This window comes from Sebastes fasciatus, chromosome 6, assembly GCF_043250625.1.
Source record: "Sebastes fasciatus isolate fSebFas1 chromosome 6, fSebFas1.pri, whole genome shotgun sequence".
In the NCBI taxonomy this organism is placed as follows: Eukaryota; Metazoa; Chordata; class Actinopteri; order Perciformes; family Sebastidae; genus Sebastes; species Sebastes fasciatus.
In genome coordinates this window covers 17,742,622-17,764,650 of record NC_133800.1, presented here as the reverse complement: position 1 = coordinate 17,764,650, position 22,029 = coordinate 17,742,622, and the positions used below count along the sequence as shown (strand labels likewise).

At 46.0% G+C, this 22,029-nt stretch overlaps 1 protein-coding gene and 1 long non-coding RNA gene across 3 annotated transcripts in view; both read left to right on the top strand.

Moving 5' to 3' along the window:
* The window catches only part of setbp1 (SET binding protein 1), a 37,174-nt gene that overhangs the window by 7,408 nt on the left and 7,737 nt on the right, over window positions 1-22,029 (top strand). For both annotated transcript variants that reach the window (XM_074638153.1, XM_074638152.1), the window contains exons 3-6: window positions 15,319-15,740; window positions 16,686-18,626; window positions 18,731-18,938; window positions 19,050-20,109. In XM_074638153.1, the coding sequence (XP_074494254.1) occupies window positions 15,319-15,740; window positions 16,686-18,626; window positions 18,731-18,938; window positions 19,050-20,109 (3,631 nt within the window). The remainder of the gene's footprint in view (window positions 1-15,318; window positions 15,741-16,685; window positions 18,627-18,730; window positions 18,939-19,049; window positions 20,110-22,029) is intronic.
* On the top strand, window positions 7-15,309 carry LOC141769260 (uncharacterized). The gene is made up of 3 exons (XR_012594276.1): window positions 7-6,503; window positions 6,550-9,631; window positions 9,681-15,309. It is a non-coding gene; the product is annotated as an uncharacterized LOC141769260 (long non-coding RNA).

Here is a 22,029-nt window from a genome sequence, read left to right as displayed (position 1 = left end):
TAAGGCACCATTCCTGGAAGTGCTGCCACTATGTGTGGTTTTAGTAGGTGTGCAGTATGTCATGTACAGTATGTCCTTCATAAGGTTGAGTTTTCACTGAGTGAAAATTTTCTATGTCAACATCTTTGAATTGGCCGCCCCTCTCTCATACGCTCCACCTCTTTCTGTACCTCTCTCTCTCTCTCTCTCTCTCTCTCAGTAGCTCGTTTCCCTGCTTGGTTACACAGGGTCAAAGTTTGCTGCGTAATTGAAACCAGTCATGGCTAGCTGAGATCACACACACAAGCACACAACATACACACTCACACTCGCATAGGAGCTGAGAATAGGGCTGACATAAGCAAGTGACAGCTGGTGTCTGCTCTCTCCATTTGTGGTCATATACACAGAGACCTTTCCTGTCTCCTCTCCTCTCCTCTGCTTTAATGAAATCAGCTCTTGCGGGTCACGCCCCTTCATCCCCCTCCTCCCTATCACACCCTTTACACACTGCACCGGCGTTTGGTGTGTGTGTGACACTGTGTACGTACAGGTCCTTGGGGGAATCTGGTGTTTGTAGTGTGTGTTGACCTACACAGTGGCGTGTGTGTCCAAACCTGACAGCCATCTCGGTGTCACTGAGCTCGACAGGCCCAGCAGGAGCGAAGGCGTCATGTTGTCAACACGATGCTGGGCTGCGTTTTGTTCTGTTGTGCTTCAGTCTTGTGGTTTTTACTCAAATTCAAGGGGCTCAAGAGCTAATTGCATTGTCAGATATACTGGATCTCCAATCTCGAGTGTTCAAGAGAGGTCTGATGCAGCCCAAAAGAATAACCGATCAGCATCATCAAGGATCTGTTATTGTCCATGTCTAACCAGTCATATAAACAGAAAATTGTCTAATTTTCTTAAACATATGAGGTCTCTTAAATGGGGTAATGAAAGGAAATACAGTGGTCGGCCAATTATAGGCTGCATGCCATGCTCATCCTCTCAGTTAGACTCCCTGTAGTGTCATGAAGCCAGCTGTATACAGATGTATTGTAAATACTTTACATTCCCAACTTGGGTGTTGGAACCGAAAAAGGAGTTGAAAGATAAACCTTAGGGGGGGGGGCGGGGTCACAAGATAATTAACAAGAGAGAACATATTTCTGCTACACAAAGCTAATTGTTTTTTCAAGTGAACTACTGGATCATTTTAGTTCTCCAGGACTCTAAAAATTTTTAAAGCAAGGCAAAGCCTAGTTGGTTGAGCTGGTAAAAACCAGTAGACAGTTGCAACTGGTGACAAGGGGTTGGAAATACATTGCATTGAAAACAGCTGCTCTACATGTTTGTGTTGAATGGAACATTGGTTGAAATCTCCCACCAGATCCGACACCATGTGCTTAAAGTCTGAGCGGTGATTCAATTACAAAATTGTAACCAAATTGGAACGAAAGCACGTGGGTGTTGCTTTGTCATAGAGAGAGGCAGATTTTGACGTCATGCACAGCCACAATTTCAGCTAATTGTCTGTAGGATGTGTTTTTCTCACCACAAAGTAGACTCATGCCTCATTTCCACTGCATGGTTCGGCTTGACTCAGCTCACTTTTGGTACCAGGTCCTTTATGTCTGTTTCGTTTTCCACTGAAGATAGTACCACTACCCCCATCAGTGTAGGCGGGATTCTCAGCTGATTCACGCCGCATGAAACTGCCGTGACATCTTCACTACACTTTGTCAATTGTACGGCGTAGTGTATGACGTAGTTTTGAGGGCTGACATTTTTTTTAAATCTGGGTTGAGTGAATAAACAAATCGTGGTCACTATTGACGGTAGCTTGGGTATTTAAAAATGGCAGGTTTGTGCAGGATGTCCTGTGTCACGCTACTGTCGGGTCAGCTTGCTTGGAACATCGACTGAGGTACTAAAAGTACCAGGTACCATCCACAACTTTTGCTAATGGAAAACCAAAAAAGAGCGAGTCGCGTTGAGTAGAGCCGTGCCGTACCATGCAGTGGAAATGCGGCATGAGTAAATGAGTATGTCTGACCTGCCTTCGCCTTTCTGTAGATAAAGTATGAAAAGACATGTTTAACACTAAAATTGTTCAAATCCATGAGTAAGCTGAGTGAGCTGAACCCTGCACTCTGATATTGGGGCAGCCACTCCTAATCCAGCGCCATCGGTCCCCATTTGGAAGCCTGCTGCTGCTACAGTATGATTGACAGAGGTTGTCATAGTGACAGGGGTAGCAAGCTGGTCTCTATTGAGATTTGAGGTTTTGGGGAGGGGAGGGGGAGGATGTGTTGGTGTTGATTCAGATCAGTTTCAACCCTTCATCCTCTACACTCTGTCCCTCAATCACCCCCCCACCCCACCCCCTCTTCTCTCTACCCCACCTCCCCCCTACATCCTTTCCCTCCATCCACCCATCACCTGCCACCCCAAGGGTGTAATACAGGCAGGCTCACTGGAGAGGAACGGGTTAAAGAGAGAGGCTGGGCTGCTTTCTGTCTCTCTGTCTCCCTCTCATGTGTGTGTGTGTGTGTGTGTGTGTGAGGTTAAATACTCTCTTTGTGGTGTGTGTGAGGCTGTGTGTCAGGAGGGGAGGGGAGGCGAGAGGGGGAGCAGATGGACAGCCTCTCTGCTCTCTGCTGTATTGTGTCCACATCTACTCTTTCCCTCTTTATCTTTTATCTGTCCCTCTTTCTCCGTCTTTTCTTCCCTCATGTCTTCCTCTTTTCACTCACTCTTTTTCACCACTCTTTTTTTTCCTCTTCCTCCCTCTTTCACCCTCTGTTGTCTTGTAGCAGATGGCAGTGTGGGGCACTAGCAGCAGCAGCAGCAGCAGCAGCAGCAACAGAGCAGAAGCCAGAGTGTGAGCAGGAGATGGGGAGAGGAGAAGGGGGTTGTGGAAAGAGGAGGAGGTGGAGGAGGAGGAGAAGAGGTGGGGGTCAGGCATATGGAGAGCCTGGTTAAGGGGCCCCCTCAGAGGGAGTGTGTATGTGCGTGTGGTAGTGTGTGGTGAATAGAGAAGGGGGAGAGGTGGGATACAATAGATGCCCATTAAGACAGAGATTTGACTCTAATAGACAGAGAAGGGGACAGACAGACAGACAGACAGATAAGTAGGCAAACATGTAGAATTGTGCAAAGAAAGACATGGAAATAGCGCTTTTTAGCCATTCTTTCTTTTGTAGAATCTGCTGCTCCTCTCCTCTGACTTATAATAACATTTTGTTACTCTTGTAGGTAAACTGGCATGTTCCGGCATCAAATAGTAACAAGAGACAGCTCGCTAAACCTGGAATAAAAAGGGGTTTTGTAAATGTTTGCAACTGACTAATTCAACAGCAGTGGCACGGTAGAATTGGTGCTTGTAGGAAAAAGTATGGATTAAACACAATCGATTAGTTGTTTGGTCTATAAAATGTCATTCAGTGTTTCCCAAAGCCCAAGATAACGTCCTCAAATGTCTTGTTTTTTCCACAACTCAAAGATATTCAGTTTACTGTCATAGAGGAGTAAAGAAAACAGAAAATATTCACATTTAAGAAGCTAAAATCAGAGAATTTTACCTTTTTTTTTTCTTAAAGAAAAAGGTACTCAAACCAATTAATCGATTATCTAAATATCTGCCGATTAATTTAACTACATAGTGAACTTTATTTACCCCTCGCCATTTTATTTGAGTGTCCAAATTCTGACTATAAGATGTATGTAGCATATAACGATGCGAACAAATGCGACTCTACAGCTGTCAGTGATGACAGAAAATGACGATTCATAAGTGTCCAAAATCTTAATTTACTGCTCGCTAGAGAGTGAACTACTGAGTGTCCAATATATAGGGCGTAGTGAATGAGTAGAGAACGAGGGAGTGATTTCGGACACAGCCACACTGAAGAGAAAAGGATGTCATTTCCCAGTTTTAAAAGGGAATCTCAGCTACCTATCATCTTCATAGCAGGCATCTATAACCAGCGAGGTCACTGAGCAGGCGCCTTGTGTCAGGGGACAGACCCACACACACACATAAACGGGATATGATGGGCTCCCCTTCTCTGTCTCCAGCTGACATCACACACATGCTGAACGTCCCCTCACACACGGCTCTTTGTCTGGGCACGCTGTGTGTGTTTGGAAGATGAATGTGTGTGTTCTAACGGATTGGGTTCTGGGTCAACCACTGCATCACTCCTCCAGACACACACATCCCACGCGCACACACACACATAGACACACGGTTATCGATCCAATGCCTACACATGGGGGAGCGTATGCAAGCTAAAAATGCATCCACGCTCTTTCTCTCTCGCTCACACATACACACACACACACACAAATCATGTTGAGCAGTGATTGCAGTTAGAGAGAGTGTTTTCCTGGTTATCTGTCCAGTTCTCTGGACGTGCCAAATGTGGCTCTTAATCCATTTCACTATCTGTGGGGAGAGATAAGCCAGAGCTTTTCCAGGAGTCCAGGCCAGGCTGTGTGTTGTTGTTGAATGTGTGTGTGTGTGTGTGTGTAGTAGTGGGTGCATGCGAAGCCCCGACGCTAGACACACACTTATCTTGTCTTGACAGCCCCTCTGCTTGGTGGTCCCCCTGGCTGTGTGTGAGTGTGTGTGTGTGTGTGTGTGTGTGTGTTGCTGCTTGGTGGTCTCCCAGCAGTGTTTGGGATTATTATGTGTTAGTCAAGTACATTCACAAGGAAATTAATGCTGCCACAGTTGCCACGCCAAGTGTGTGCGCATGCTACGCGCACGCACATGCGTGTGTGTGAAATGGTTAGCCTTTTGATGTGAGCTTTTTTATCCCTGGCTGAGATGGCGGTTGGTGACCTGAGGGACTTGATGAGCTCATAAAATAAAAGTGTGTGTGTGTGTGTGTGTGTGTGTGTGAAGCGTTGTGCTTACTCACAGAGAGCAATCCTTGGCTGATTTATGAAAGTGTATGAACATGAAATGATCACCTCTGATATGGCCTGACCGAACTGTTGTATTGAACTTTTTTTTGGTGTGTGTCATTGCGGTGAAAATAACCGGGCTTTTATTTTGGTGTGTGTGCGTCCTCAGTGTGCAGTCTTTGAGAGTATGAGCTGGGAATGCTTTAAGGGGCGTTTCCCTGTGGTCGATGGGGGATGGGACATGTGTATGTTTGTGTGTGTGTGCGTGCTTGCATGCTGGGGAGGGGTGAGTGATTTAGCACCGCTGAAACACCAGCTGTCCATCTGTGTCTGACCCCCATACACACCCTGTACACACTTGAAACACACACCGACACCCACACTGACACACACACACACACACACACACACACACACACATCTCCTCACATCTAACCTCTGATCTGCTCTTGAGTATCTCTCAAACCTGAAGAAAGTCCAGACAAAACACAATCTGTTCATCTGTCTTCCTCACACCAAACCCACACACACACATATACACACACACACAAACACACACTACATTACACTAAGCAAGATTGCTCCCTAATCAGCTCTGCAGTAGTAGTGCTGCTGCTGCTAGTGCTGCCGCTGCTGCTGCAGTGTATCCACAATGAATGACTCTGCAAGGTCACTCCTAGTGAGCACACGCACACATACACACACACCCGGACACACACAGTCACACAAAGAAACGCTGGAGGCTGGCAGAAGAAGAGATGAACTTTGACCCCGCTGGACATTCAAAAGTCGAGGTGATAGCTGGACAGTTGTGTAAGCCTCCGTGTGTGTGTGTGTGTGTGTGTGTGTGTGTGTGTGTGTGTGTGTGCCGTATTGTTTGTTTGTGCGAGTGGGTCAGGGTTGAGACAACTGGAGTCTGGCCTTTGCTTTCTTACCCTCAGGGCTGGATTTGGTGTCTATGTGTGTGTGTTTGTGCTGACCATTTGGTTGGAACTGTAGCTAATTTCTCAATCAGACACACACATACCATCTTCTCAATCTGTCCCAAAGGTCAAGCCCTTTTCATTCACTATTGTGCCCGGTCCCAGTGGGTTGCTGTTCCTCTTCAGGCAGATGCAGGCAGAATATAATAGCCTAGTCTAGCTCAAGTCACATTTTAATGAAGATCTGAAGCAGCGACTTGCACTTAAAGAAATGTCTCAGTCGGGGAGCAGCTACCATTGAACATGAAGGCATCAGGATGCTTTACAACGATAAGTAGTCATTCTTAAGGTTATGCAAAATGGACTTTGTGTAGTAAAAAGAACATTGTCACCCTCCAACTATAAAGAAAACAACAATAAGGAAAGCCTAAACCCAATGGGTTTCATATGGCAACATCAATGTAAGTGAAGACTTTATAGAAAAACACATGTACAGGCCTGAATCTGTGTTTTGGACAGCGGTTGACTATGACTCACACTAACTGTGGGATTATGTGGAGGGCGGCCATGTTTGATGTCCTCTGCGGTCACGGATGATGTTGAGTCACAGCATCATGTGTTCCTGGTGGCCGCTTTGTTAGTGTGGCTCCATCATGCCTCTGCCTTTGTGGTTAGTCAGTGTGTGTGTTTGTGTGTGTGTGTGTGTGTGTGTGTGTGTGTGTGTGTGTGTGTGTGTGTATTCGAGGAGGAGTGTATTCTGTGGTTTTGAGAGGAGGTCCAGCAGGGATTGAGGGTGATGTTCGGTGCAAGGGAGGGGAGAGAAGGGGATGATTGGAGTCAAAGGAAAGGAGAAGCAGGCGCAGAGTATTGACTTTCACTGTGTCTCACTTGAAGCGTAAGTGTGTTTGTCAGTGAAATCTGATGGCCCCATCAGCTGTCTGGGACGTGCCTGTCAGAAGGGGGGTGTGTGTGTGTGTGTGTGTGAAAGCAAGAGAGATGACAGTGAAGAGGTGGTGTCCAATACTCCTCTTACAAAAATATTTTTTCAGGTTATCACTGTCATTTATATATTCACAGCTTTATTGGCATGACTGATGTTTACAATCGGGCTGTAAATCGATTAAAATATTATTTTTTATTTGTCAAAATGTACCTTAAAGGGAGAGTATGTAATACTCTTATCAACATGGGCATATATATATATAAATATATATTAAATTATATTAATTAAAACACAAAACAATGACAAATATTGTCCAGAAACCCTCACAGGTACTGCATTTAGCATAAAACAATATGCTCAAATCATAACATGGCAAACTGCAGCCCAACAGGCAACAACAGCTGTCAGTGTGTCAGTGTGCTGACTTGACTATGACTTGCCCCAAGCTGCATGTGATTATCATAAAGTGGGCATGTCTGTAAAGGGGAGACTCGTGAGTACCCATAGAACCCCTTTTCATTCACATATCTTGAGGTCAGAGGTCAAGGGACACTTTTGAAAATGGCCATGCCAGTTTTTCCTCGCAAAAATTTAGAATATGTTTGGAGCATTATCTAGCCTCCTTTGCGACAAGCTAGTATGACATGGTTGATTCCTTAGGTTTTCTAGTTTCATATGATACCAGTATCTTCACTCTAGCTTTAAAACTGAGCCCGCTACAACCTACAAATCGTAAATTGCGTTAATGCGTTAAAGAAATTTGTGGCGTAAAAACACATTTTTTAAAAACATGTTAACATTTTTGATTATTTGGCTTGAAAGCATACTTTAATCAGACACAATCACCGCTATGTGATATCAAACATTTTTGTAATCATACAATTAAAAAGCCTCTAAGCCAGGGCTTTTCAGACACCGTGTGCTTATGTGTGTCATTCTGCCCAGTTCTCTGCTGCTTTGTACCGGGCTTTGTAAAATAATCCATCTGTAGTTCTGCTGTTTATTTATGCTCGTTGTCTCTTAAGTATGGATGCGGACATGAATAAATGATATAAATGTGTCGGTCTGTCCTTCTGTCTGTCCCTTGGGGCGGCTCAGACTAAACAAACAGCTGTGTTTATGAAGCAGGGAAGAGCCACAAGGGTCTTCTGTTTAGTGGTCCATTTCAACACACACACACACATGCTCACATGCACACACATATACACTCCCGAATGCCCTGTGCTCCTCATCTTTTATATGCCCTGCTCGGTTGCGTTTTTGCCCCCTTGTGCTTTCTGCCCTGCTCTCTCTCTCTCGCTGCCCCCTCTGCTCAGCGCAATACTCGCTCGCTCGCTCTCAGACCGAGAGGAATGCCACTCCGTGTGACCTCTCACCTACAACAAGGAGGGGTGCCGGTTTAGACAAGGGAGCGAGGGGGCAGCTGCAGTCATGTGCCCGGGCCTGGCTGGAAGGAAACAACATGGACACATACACACATAGCCAGGTTATTAGCTTAAAATACACACACTCTAATTCTAACATAGTTTTGTTTTGTATGCACCGATGCAGCTCTCGATATGATGCACTGCTTCTCTCGCCTCTCTTTGTGACTGTCTGAGAAAGTGTAGGATGCTATGCTTTGGTCTGTGTGTGTGTGTGTGTGTGTGTGTGTATGTGTGTGTGTGAAAGAGCGAGTGGAGTGCAGCCTCATACAAAGGCGTTATTGTTGGTGCGAGGGGGCCTGAGGGGAGGCGGGCAGTCTGATTGGTTAAGACTATTGTGTCTCACTTTGCCCATTCTCCCTGTCACTGCGGATGTCATAAAGTGGCTCTCTAACTCTCTCTCTCTCTCTCTCTCTCCTGCACGCTGGGGATCATCTGAGGACTTGAGATATTCACAGAAATATGTAGACAAAGCAATGAAAGTGTTACTTTACAAGCTTTAAAGTTGAAGTGCAGACTCGAGTCATTCTTCAAGACAGTGGTTTGTAAGCATCATTTGATGGAAAACAATTTGCTCTTTAATAGTGCTGCAAATAATTATTATTGTCATTATTGATTACAATCTGTTGATTAATATTAGGATTATAAAATGAATTGTTCAGGCTATAAAATGTCAGAAAATAGTGAAAATGTCCTAAAGCTGAAGGTAACATCTTCAAATAGTTTTTTTGTCCAACCAGCAGTCCAAAGATACATTTTAATTGATATCAAATTGAGAAAAGCATAAATCTTCAAGTTTGTAAAGCTAGATAAATGACTGAAACGATTATAATAATTGTTAACTCTCTGCTGTACACTATCTGATATAGCCAAAAAAAACCTGTAAAATACAAAACAAAAGCTAATTCAACTTATTTTTTTGATGATTGATTAATCGATTAGTTTCAGCAGCACAATCCAGTGTGACTATGTGTTTCCTTTGCTTTGCTTTGCCATATCAGAAAATAAACAAGAGCTACCACAATTAATCGATTAGTTGTTAACTATTAAATTAATCGCCAACTATTTTGATAATCACTTAATTGGTTTGATTAATTTTTTAAGAAAAAAAAGGCAAAATTCTCTGATTCCAGCTTATAAATGTGAATATTTTCCGCTTTCTTTACTCCTCTATGACAGTAAACTGAATATCTTTGAGTTGAGGACATTTGAGGACGTCATCTTGGGCTTTGGGAAACACTGATTTTCATTTTTCACAATTTTCTGACATTTTATAAAACAAACAACTAATCAATTAATCGAGAAAAATAATCGACAAATTAATCGACAGTGAAAATAACTGTTAGTTGCAGCCCTAATTTTGATGTTTAAATTTGTAGTATAATAGAGCATCATATGACAATGGAGAAACCATTACTTAAGTGTTCATCTCCCAAGTATGTACAGAAACATATGTGACTGATGTGGTCATTTCTTGTTACGTATTGCCTCGGTAAATACGATGCATCAGAGTGCATTATTTTTCTAATAACAAATCAGCGAGTGAGGCTTCGCCGTTACAGACCACTGTTTGCCAAAGAGGAAGTGTTTAATCTCTGCACAGCTTCTGTCTTGAATTACCCATCATTCCACACAGGAAGCCATCCCTTAGGATTTAGAGCAGCTCATTGGCTGTTAATTGTTTCCTGTTGTACAGAAGTGGGACGATCGGGTCATATGGTGCACAGAGCACTGTGAACAACACGTTCCTTTGGTTTGGTCCTGTCTGTTGTGCATGTGTATGTAGATGTGTATAATTGACTTATATATGCATTGATTAAACAGTGTTTTGTCTATTCATGGCGCACTCTAACCTTTACTACACTTGTTCTTATACTTCTCCATAGAGACAGAGAGACAGTGTGTGTGTGGCCAGTCTCTATGCTTGAGTATATTTCTTTGTGCTGAGCATGTGCGCTGACTGAAATGCATAATGCTGTCACTGGAGGTTCGGCCACGTCCATGAAAGGAACAATTGGTACATAATCGCTGTAATAATCGCTATGAAAAAACTCCTAATGTGGTTCTTAGCGCTATTCACAAGCAGGACACACATATGCCTGCACACACACGCCATTAATGCTAATAGCGGGGATTAGATGTATACTTTGTGTAGCATGTAAATGTGTCTGTCATTACTGAGCGGGTGAAAACCTCCAATTGCGCCGTAATAACATGCTTCGGTTCAGCCAATCACAGGCTTTTGTTCAGATTGAGTCATCTACGTCTGAGCGTGTCTGAAGAGAGTGTGACAAGGAGACTCTCGGGTGTTTCGCTGCTATCTTTAGGAGCACTCCAATCTGAAGGATTACTGCTGTGGACGCAGGAGGGAACATTTTGCTTGGGACCTACTGCTGTGCATTAAATCTGGCTTCTGCCTTACAGTTACAGCGTCTAGGACAAATGTACTGTAGATCGAATGCTTGATCGTGCCCAGCAGGGAGAGTACATAACAGCATGTAGGAAAGAAAGTGCTGCAGAAAAAGTTGTCTGGCTCGAATAGTCAAGCCTTCTTTTTGTTAAACCGTAGCTGTAGGCTGAACACATAGTTGTGGAATTGCAGCATTAGTCCAAGAGTGGAAGTTTTGAATGGAGCCCAATTTCCAAACTTTCCCACCCAACTTTCCCAGAAGATGCTTTGGCTGGCACGGATGCCACCAGATCTGAGATATATAGTGGCTGAGGCGGCACACGCTGAGTGAAAATGGACACACATGCACACATTTTTAGGCAGCGGGCCTGATCCCAGTGATCCACAAACTGTCCCACCTTGACACCCCCTCATCTTTCCTCCCCCCTTCTCCTCCCTCTTTTCTCTCCCCTGCTGTGGGTCTCCTCAGGCGCATGAATGGAAGTCTTTATTCCCGGGAGAACTGGTGGGAAGAACGAGAGAACGAGAAACAGGGATGAGGGGGTGTGGGGGGGTGACAGAGGGAGGGGGGGGAGGTCTGTGAGAGTGGCCACAAGATCAACACAGTGCCTCTTTTCTCCTCCATCGCTTTTCCCTCCTTTTCTCTGCATCCCCCCTCTCCCTCCCTCCCTCTCCTTCTACCCCGTTTTAAGTGCTGTGGACACAAAGCCGTGTTAGTATTCATGGTGTTTGTTTGCAGAGGAGCTGTGTGTGTCTCTCTCTCTCTGTGTGTGTGTGTGTGTGTGTGTGTGTGTGTGCAGAGCTGTCAGAAACACAGATCACAGCGAAGCAGCGCTCTGAATGGAGCTGGGGAGACGGGGGTGTGGGGGGGTAGTTCCCACAGGGGAGAATGGTCAGCTCCAGAAAAGAGAAAAGAAGAAGAAAAGGAGGGATGTGATAAGAGGGGGGGGGGCAGTGCACGAGGCCACAGGGGCAGAGGGAGACAGCATGGTGTCAAAGCCAAGGAGAGAGTGTGTGTGACAAGGAGAGAGACAGAGAGAGAGAGAGAGAGAGAGAGAGAGAGAGAGAGAGAGAGAGAGAGAGATGGAGGGAAAAAGAGCGGATCATATCAATCATAAGGTTTCGGAGGGAACTAGTTGTTAACGGGTCTAGGCACCTCTCTTCTTGTTTTTCTGCTGGTCCTCTTCTTCCCTCCCTCTCCGCCGCTCTCATTCTTTCAGTAACCCCCTCCCTCCCTCTCTCTCTCTCTCTCTCTCTCCCTCTGTCTCTCTGTGCCTCTCTCTCTCTCTCTTTCTCTTTGTGTGTCTGTCTGGACAGCTGCCCAGTTCCATACACAGGGAAAAATGAAACACTCTAACCACCGGGCGTGCAGCCAAATAAAAGGCTGCGAAAAACTATTTGAAGGGCAGCGTGTTTGTGTGTGTGTGTCTGTGTGTGCGTGCATGGAGTTTGTGTGTATGTTTGCTGGTGTATATGTGTGTGCTGGGTTGTGAGATTTGGGTGTGCCTGTTTAGGGTGTTCTTTCCCAGTATAATGGTGCAGCCAGGGTGCTCCGTGTGCGTCTATGTGTGTGTGTGTGTGTGTGTGTGTGTGTGTGTGTGTGTGTGTGTGTGTGTGTGAGGGAGAAGTTCCACTCAGTTTATTCAACAGTGGAAAACGAGAGGCTGCAGGAGAGGAAAGGACAGGAGGGGCCGTCGCATACCTCCCCTCACGTCAAGCTGGAGGAGAGAGGAGCTCAACATTTTACATCCAGATCTCCATTTACAAGATTCAGACACACACACGAATTTGTCAGTAAATATATGCTGACTCATTTGCAGAGTGCCTTTCAGTGGGGTGATTGCAGCACTTAGTCACATATTATCCCTGACCTTATCTGATGGTTACATCACCAGTGGAATGGAATGTGCAGCTCCGTATCTGCCAGCGTTCGGGACGGTGCTGGGGAGCTTTTGTGTGACTGACTGAGACCAGTCCATGTTGTTACAGTGCTGACCCAGAGGAAGACATCCTAGAAATGGTTGTTGACCTAGCTGTGGAGTATGACCCTTAACCCCTGAACACAGCCCTGGGAGCCTCGAGGGAGGGAGAGTGCATCAGACGGGTTCAGGACTAAACACGCCTCGGGTCTGTTTTGTGCTGGCCTTTCTCCTTATCTAAATTTGACCAGAAGGGACTTGTAGAAGAAGGACAGTGTGGAAAAGGTTGAAGCCTCACAGCTCTTTTGCTTGTGGGCTGCTCCAGGGTCAGAGTCCATGGCTAGTGCTGATTCTCCTGACCGCTGCCCCCTGCTGCAGGCCACCAGTAGCACAGTCCCTATCCACACAGCACATGACAAGAGCAGGGCAGTGTGTGTGTACAACAGAGAAATATCCAAGTACAACAATGTTTTCTGTGGCATTGGTGAAGCCATGCAGAGACTTATGAGTTTTCTTTGTATGACAAGGACAACACCTCCAATGCAGGGATAAAAGGACAATGCAAAAAAAAGCGCACCGCACATGTCAATATGTTGAGTAATTATCACATGACAACCTGTCAAGTTGTGAGGTTGACCCTGTCTGACTCTGGAGACGACAAGGAGAATAAGGACACGCCGTGTTGACTACAACAACCACAGGAGTACCTCGATCCATATGACCACTATTTATATCTGCTTGTGTGAATATTAGACAGTGAGTGTGTTTTCCCTTGAAAAGAGAGGAGGAGAGAGGGAGGTAGAGGGAAGTAGAGGGGCGGAAACTAAGAACAAAAAGCTGAACTGGTGCCAATAACCCAACCACAACCTTAAAGGGGGGTAGAGGTGAGCTCCCTTATTCCTGTTTTTGCACTCCTCCTATCTAGGAAAGGTGTCCATGCCTCCTCTCTTTATCATCTCTCTGTGGTGGCTTTGTGGTTAGTTTATGTGTGCTTGTCAATGTGTATGTGTGTGTGTGTGTGTGTGTGTGTCTCACTCTAACCACCTCAATCTCCCCGTCTGTCTCTTCTTCTGTGCCCTCCTTTAACCTGAAGCAGCAGGTATTCTAGGACAGGTTAAATGAGAAAGCACGTGTGTATCAAGTGTCTGTCATCTTATCCCTCTATGGACACACAGCATCTCCTCTCCAGTGTCACCATGCACACACACACACTCACACCTATACACACACACACACACACACACACACATCTCAGAACTGAAAGGATACCATAGCAGTGAGATAAATGAGAGTGTGCATGTGAGCACATGCATTTTCTGGCATGGTTAATCATTTACGCTGCTCAGTGTTTGCTTGCGTGTGTGCAGTATGTGTTTTCATCCATGTGCTGAGCGTTCACGTGTTTTTTATTTTGCGCCTGATGAGTGCGTGCAGCTTGCATCTGTCCGATAAACAGCTTCTGCAGCCAGTGTGGACGTACAAAATGAGTGTAAGTGCCTGACCACTGATGGGACAGCAGAGGAGAGAGAAAGAGGAAGAAAGAGTGATAGAGAAAGGACAGAGGAGATCGAAAGTGGCTGATGAAATGAAGGCAGAACAGGACATTGGCAGGGTAAAAGACAGAGGAGATGAAGTACTTGTTCTTGCATATATGTGCGCTGTGATAAGAACTACATACATTATATGTTTCATCACTGTGTGTGTTTATGTGTGAGCAAAGAGCAAGAGCTAATCATCTGGCAAGGTGCCGATCCATCTCGACTATAATTGGTTGCCTAACTGTGTTCATACATTAGCATTTTGCGCTACTATGTGTGAAGCCAGGATTTCATAAAGCCTTTGAAATGTGTACATCATCTACTGTATGCATGTGTGAGCGTGAGTGTGTGTGTGTGTGTGTGTGTGTGTGTGTGTGGCTGTGTGTATATGCTGAGAGGCAGGCCTGTGGTTAGGTTACATCTCCCTGCAGCGCAGCAGAACAGTGTCTTGTTGCGTCATACTGAGTCTGTTAATAACAGGCTAAACCACAAAGGCCATCCGCTGCTCTATTTCTCATCTTCCAGCAGTACACTGATTATGCAGCAGGGATGTATTAAGCACGGTTATGTTGTCTAACACAGAATATTAAGCTTTTACATTTTCAGTTTTACATGGACAATTGTAAACTGGGCAAAGGGTGACTTTAAATTTGAGGCCCTTCAGTGGGAAAGATTTAGATGAATTGTGCTATAGTTTCAGGACATACAGTATATTGTACAAGCAGTTCAGGGGTTTGTCAGTAAGTTACAGATGTGAACTGTACAGGAGATTTGTCAGCAAAATAAAGATAATATATAGTATTTTGGGTCTGGGGCAGTCTGGGACGCGGTTGAGCTTGGCTACTGTGTTTAATACTGTGTGCAGTCAGACACCCCAACTCCATCCCCCCCAGCTCTCACAGCATGCTACATCCTTGCCACAGGAATTTAATTGCTCTGTAAACAAGCCCTTTGTTTTGTTGCACACTGTTTGCTCATGCACACAAGATGTATTAAAAGCTTCAGTCCTGCCGTGAAAAGACAATAGTGTCATATCAGAGCACAACACTGATTTGATATGTGCTGACGAAAAGAAACTGAATGCAGAACTGGATGCTGTGTGACATTATCTATTATCTCTGCGGAGATAGGCTGATGTTTTGAAGACAGGAAATAGAGAAGTCGTAGTTTTATGATCGCATCATTATATCGTTTGTCTATCCCCGCAGCTATATAAAGCTGTCTTGTGATTGCAGTTTGTGTGTATTAACCTTATCTTTGTTTCTTTTTTCTGTCGTCCCTAGACGTACGAGCGCCAGTTCAGAATGCCTGAGCAGAGAGAGGGAGGCCTGCTGCAACTACTGGGAGATCACACTCCGCCCAAACACCAGCTTCGCAGCTCCCTCCCTCCTGCACACACACACTCACACACGCAGCAAACACAACATGCCCTCACGCAACAATTCCAACACGCTCATGCACATCAACACCAAATCAGTCCAGACTGGATCACGTCTACAGCACCTTCCGCATCCCCGGCCAATCCTGCACATCCTGAGCCAGCCAGAGAACTGGCAGGAGCCGGTGGGAGCGCTTTGCTTGATCCGACCCAACCTTTCTCACGAACGGCGACACAGAGCCCCTCACCTCAGAGATCTCTGACTCCAGACCTGCAGTTGCCAGTGGTTACAGATGCCAGTATTCTCAACCTGACCTCGCTCAGCAGGTATGATTCATTGTCTTGTGTGGTGGATGTTATCATGAGCCAAACAAACAAAAATACTGTACACTATGCACCGGGGATCGGAGAAAGTCGATAATGCTGTATTGTGATATTATGTGTAGCAATATTATATATATGGATGTCATGATATCAGAAATTTAGTAGTGGACACCAATACCAGTGAAATTCCACAATTCTCTGTGCCCACTTTGATACCAGTGTAAAAAACTAAAACAAAACAATAAACACTTTGAGCTAGTGTTAGTAAGTAACCGGTCATAATTCCCTCTGCTCTATATTCTGTATTTTATATTGCTGTAAAACATCTGTATTTATTCAGGTTTCTCGCCAAAAACAAAACTGAAACATTATAATTTACCTTTTTAACACAAATTTTTACTGAATAGAGCGCATCATAATGAAATTCGATGTAACCGTTTACTAGCTTTCCTTCTGACAATTTCAACACAGATTTGTGGTTCACAATATAGCAGGGGAAAAAATGTGTCATGCGTCAACTGTACTGCCTGGACACGTCGATAGTGAGTTAACTGCGTCCCGTTTTTCGAATTTTGGCCTCACCTTGGTACCGGTTACTCGATACCAAGTATCGGTTCTTGTCACATCCCTAATTGCATATTTTCAGGACAGTGATTCATTTTTATCAGACAGCCTCATTTGCTACAATAATGAAAATTGAAAGTGAGATGAAGTGCAAACATCTCATTTGATAAAACAGACACAATTATGATTCAAGGTAATACATTACAGGATATCTTATTGTATAACACAATTTAAAAAAAAATAATGTAATCAGATCGACTGTCTAAGTATGGTTACACACAAAAAATAGTAACTGTTCTGGTACATACTGGTACTGGTTGTATAGTGTTTCTCTCTCCCCTTGTTCCACTTGTCATATTTTTTTCTCTGTATACATCTCTCCAGGGGGAGGGGGTTGCAAGAGGTCAGTGAACAGCTCTTTGGAAACATCAAGAGGAAGTACGGCAGGAAGGACTCCCAGAGGATGCTCTGTAATCCCCACAGTGCTGATACACCTTGGGGAAGACAGCCAGAGAAAGGATCGGAGAGCCCGACTAATTCTGAGGAGAGGCAGAAGTACAGGCAAGAGGAGACAGCTGAGCGGTTCCATGAAGAAAGAGAGGAACGGAGAAAAGAGGAAAGAGAGCGAGCGGGTGCTGGGAGGAGAGGAGATGAAGAAGACAGAGGGATGCCAATGCTGACAGAGGAAGGAAAAGGAAGAAAGAGGCGGAGGAGGCCTTCTTTTGACGAGTCATTTTCTGTAGAGGAGCGATTACAGCAACGACAGGACTCTGACACTACAGAGAAGCACCAGCCCGGACCCCCAGAACCCAAAGTAGCACATAAGATGGAGACTCACAAAAACGATTCTCGACTCACAAGTCACGCTGATGTCAGTAGAGAGAGGATAGAAAAAGCAGAGAGAGCAGATAAAGGGGATAAAAGAGAAAAAGGAGAGAGGGTAGACAGGGCAGAAAGAGGGGAGACAGTTATTAGTGGATCCGACTTAGAGTCAACAAATAGAATGAAAAAGAACCCTGTGGGTCGTCCTAAGACCAGCATAGACACCCTTAAACACAGGGGGCCTACTCACAATCACATCAACAAAGCCAATCTGAACACGAACCCCAGACTCCCTAGCCCAAACCCCAGCCCCAGCCCCAGGGCTAGCATCAGTCCCAGCTCGAGCCCTAAACCCAGGGCTAACATTAGCCCCAGTCTCAGCCCTGGACCCAGGGCGGCCTTGAGTCCTAGCCCAAGCCACAGCACCAGCTCCATAGCCAGCTCCAGACCAACCAAGGCCAAGGACAGATGGTCTTACCTGAAAGCTAAAAGCCATGCCAGCCTCACGTCACCCCAGAGAGACAACCGGGGTAGCCCCTCGACCTTAGCTGACCCCCCCTCAGCCTTCCCCATCACCCCCTCTAGCCCCCTCTACACCAACACTGACAGCCTGACCGTCCTCACACCCATTAAGAGGAAACGAGGACGCCCCAAGAAACAGCCACTTCTAACAGTGGAGACCATCCATGAGGGCACCTCGACCTCACCTCCAAGCCCACTGGCACAGGAAACCGCTGCAGGGCTAAACCGTAGGAGGAAGACACACGCACTAAACACATTAGTGCAAATGGCCTCCACCACGACCACCAGCGCCAATTCTAATAGTCTGAAACTAAAGCGTGGCAAGGTCCCCTCCAGGCCAGTGAATAAGATGAAGCTTGGGAAAATGCAGAGCATCCTGAATGAGATCCTTTCAGGGTCCAGTCAGAACGGCACTCTGGCTCTGAAATCATCTTCTGCCCCTGTAACCTCAGCTATGAGCGCCATGGCGTCCACCATCGAGGCTCGGCTGGGAAAACAGATAAACGTCAGCAAGAGAGGAACCATCTACATTGGTAAGAAGAGAGGGCGGAAACCCAGAGCAGAAACCCAAGGCTCCAACCCTCCCAAAACCACTAAGGACAAGCCCCCTCTGTCTGTCTCCACATCCAGTCTCTATGAGAGCCCTGTAGTGCCTTCTGCCACCTTGTCTCCCAGCTCCAGTGCTCCATCCATAAGAACCAGCCACTCTGATGCCACTATGCCCAGTTTGCAACCCATCTCAGCCCTGCCCTCCAAGCCACCTGGCAGGAGCTTCCTCTCTGGAGGATGGAAACTGTCTCCTCCACGCCTTCTGGCTAATTCACCTTCCCACCTGTCAGAGGGGGCATCGGTGAAGGAGGTGACGCTGTCCCCCATCAGCGAGTCCCACAGTGAGGAGACGATTCCAAGTGACAGCGGGATTGGGACAGACAACAACAGCACCTCAGATCAAACTGAGAAAGGCCCCGCCTCTCGACGCAGGTACAGTACACTGCAACTACACAGCTTTACCTTTCTTGAATTTAAATGCTTTTTTTTGTTTTATATTCAGACTGATTTTGTGTTTCACATTGTGTTTCATACAGGTACTCATTTGATCTGTGTGGGTTTGAGTCTGCGGAGGCAGCAGCCCTGGAAGCATCCAACAGAGGCAGCAGAGCACGCTGTGAACGGCAAGTAACTGCTGTTGACAACTTCCTGTCACAGCAGGAAAAGAAGCAAAAACATCATCGACGGAAGAGGAAGTGCCTACAGAGCCGGGATCATCTTCACTTTCTCTCCGAACTGGAGGAGGTTAGAAACGCTATCATAAATCCTGTGTGTAATCTTTGACCAAACACTGTAATGTGTGCATTGTATATGGTGTGTTTTTCTAAATGTTTCCTCTTTTCAACCTCCCTGTAGGTTGTGGTAAAGCTCCAGCAGCTACGAGTGTCTCACAGACGATACACCTGCTACCCCCAGCAGCCATATCCCTCCATTTTCCGCCTCAACTTCCATCATTACTATCCTGTTACCTACGACTCCTACCCCTGTGACTCCAGCTCATACCTGCGCAGGAGCGCCGATCTGAAGGCTAAGAGGAGACGCGGCCGTCCAGCCAAAGCCAGCGAGCCAATCACAACGAAGCTGCCTTTTGTTCAAGGATATGGTTATCCACTGGCAGGGGGAAATTACTATGCAGCACCGTATGCGATGCCTTACGCACCTCCTCTGAGTCTGGGATACTTTCCCCCTGCTGCCCCATTTTACCTGCCCCACCACTCGCTAGGACCTGCACCCCCATCTCCCTTCATGAGGCCTGCTGTCCCGCCTCCCAAGGCTTTCCACTCCAGTGGACACTCAAAGCTCCAACCAGGGGCCAAGCTTCGCAGTGCCAGTGGCCCACTCCAGGGCCCCTCTGTAAGAGGAGATGGCCTGGGATCCCTGGGCAGTGGCAGTGCAGGCGGTCTTGCAGGGGTTCGCCTCCATAAGAGGAAGCACAAGCACAAACATAAGCACAAGGACGAACCCCTCCTTTCACTGCGAGACCGGCAGGAGTTGGGTGGGCTCTTCAGCGGAGCTAAGACCAATGCACGTCTCAGCATGCTGAGTGACAGGAGGGACTTGGCCAGTCAGGGCCAGCATCTGGAGAAGCAGAGGGCCAGTGGTAGAGGCTCAAGCCTGGGATCCAGCTTAGGGATGTTTGAGTCGGACCAGCTGTCCACACACTCTCTCTCTGACAGCCAGTTCCACGCCCGTCAGACTCGACAGCCAATGAACAGCTTCATGAGCAGCTACAGTAGCCAATCGCAGCGGTCAGAGTCGGTGTCTGACCTCTTTTTGGGGTCACGGGAGGACGAGTTTGGAGGGAGGAGCAGGAAGACGAGGCTCACTGTGTTTGGAGATCAGGGCTTAATGTCATTCCAAACTGCCAGGCAGGAGCCAGGACAGATGACCAACTGCTCCAGTCCCTCCCTCACTGGTAAGAACCACTTACATTAGGATTACCTGTTCATTTGTAAACTACATGGCGTATTTACAAAGGAGAGCACTGCCCTTTTGGCATGATCAGAAAGCATGACAGCAGGAATGTTTTTTTCTTTAGACACGGGCAGCATGGTATAATGTAAAATGTATCGCTTACTTTGATGATGTGTTGGAGGTTTGAGGTTAGCCCAAACTGCAATAACCGCCTGGTGCTTGCTTGTCTTTATCTAACCAGTTCAATTATGGCTAGACTTCCTGTAGCTACCTCACAATAAAAGCCAACCATGGTTCACCTGTGGACAGCTTCTGATATAAAGCATCAGCAGGGAGTGTTGGGCTGACATAAACATCAGCTTAACACAGCAATGGACCACATTACAGATCCGATTGCAAGGCAAAGGAGGGCAGATCATAAAACAGTGAGACGCCTATATGTTAAAGAAATGTAGGAACAGGAATATATTAGTGAAACAAAACCACAACTGACAGTGACTTCTACTGTACACAGGAGATACAAAAAAAAATAATTGAAAGCTAAACAGAGGTAGTGTCTTAGAGCGCTTAAACAAGCCATAGTCTGTTTGACTAGTCCGAATCAGAGATAAATACTTTTGGTTCGTTTTCTATTTAGTCTGGTTCCGTTTCACAGTGCACAAATGTGGACCAGATAAAAAAATGAAGTTGCTGAGCGGTGTGTACGGAGCAAATTTAACTTTTTCATCTTGAGAGCTGTCACTTCTATGCAGGGAATCGCGGACTTTGTTTCCATTTTTTGACTTTCTGCAGGAGACCAAGTCCGTCCTCTCCCACTCATGTTAACATGTCGTTTATCTGCGTCCATTTCAACAAATAGCCGCACAGGCAGCCTGCGTTTTGGTTCACTTGGAAACGATCCAAGACCATCTCTCACAAGCGGTCTCGGACCGGTTGTTTTGGTCCTAACCAGAGTACGATTACTGCGTTCACAACTGCCCAAAGGAACCGCACCAGGGGTTGAACTGCACTAGATTTTGATGAGAGCGGACTAAATATTGGCTTGTGAAAGCGCCCTTAAAAATTATTTTTAGTCACCTGCATGACCACAGATTTATCCAGTGAGTTTAACATGATGTTAACAGACATCCAGTGCTCCCTGCAGTGAGGGAACACAGTTTATGCATACTGTTCAGTTAAGCACAAGATGCTACACTTATGCTTTACTGTAGCATCTCGGCGTTACAAGCCAGTTATGTATAATCTTAACCTGCCAAGGTTTAAAACTGTTAAAATAGCCAAATCGGGAGCATGTTTGCAAAAATAATTGTTGTCCAATATATTATTCTGTTCCCTAGTGATAGCGGGCTCGTTATTTGCTGGCGTAGAGATGTAAACACATATTAGTCAGCGTTAACAGGGTTTTCCCGATGAAAATGTAGATGTCAGCATACTCGTCAAGGTGATTCCTATTTATAAATACAGTATACTATTTACAGCAATATCAGGACTGAGAGCGGACAAAGAGGCAAGGCAGCCCCAAATTCTCACTCCCAAACTAATGTGTATTTTGGTACATTCTGTATTCTGCTGTCTTTGAGCACATCTGGCTGGGGATAGAGAGAACGTAATGCATGGATGGAGACGACTATAATTCACCAATCTCTCCTTCCTCCCCTCCCTCCCTCCCTTCCTCCTCTCCTGCCAATGCCTTTGCCAGAGATATATTATTCACACAGTGTGATTTATTTTCTACAGACACGCCGTAAAAGGCCCTTGCCTGTGTTAAAAGAGCTGGCTGGCAGCCAGGGGTTTAATGACTGGGGCCTAGTCCAGTGGCGGGGAGGAGAAGCCAGCGGCTCAGTTAGAATACACCCCCCACCCCAGGGGATCCAGGACGGATGACTCATATACACACTACCCCCCCACCCCACCACCCCTC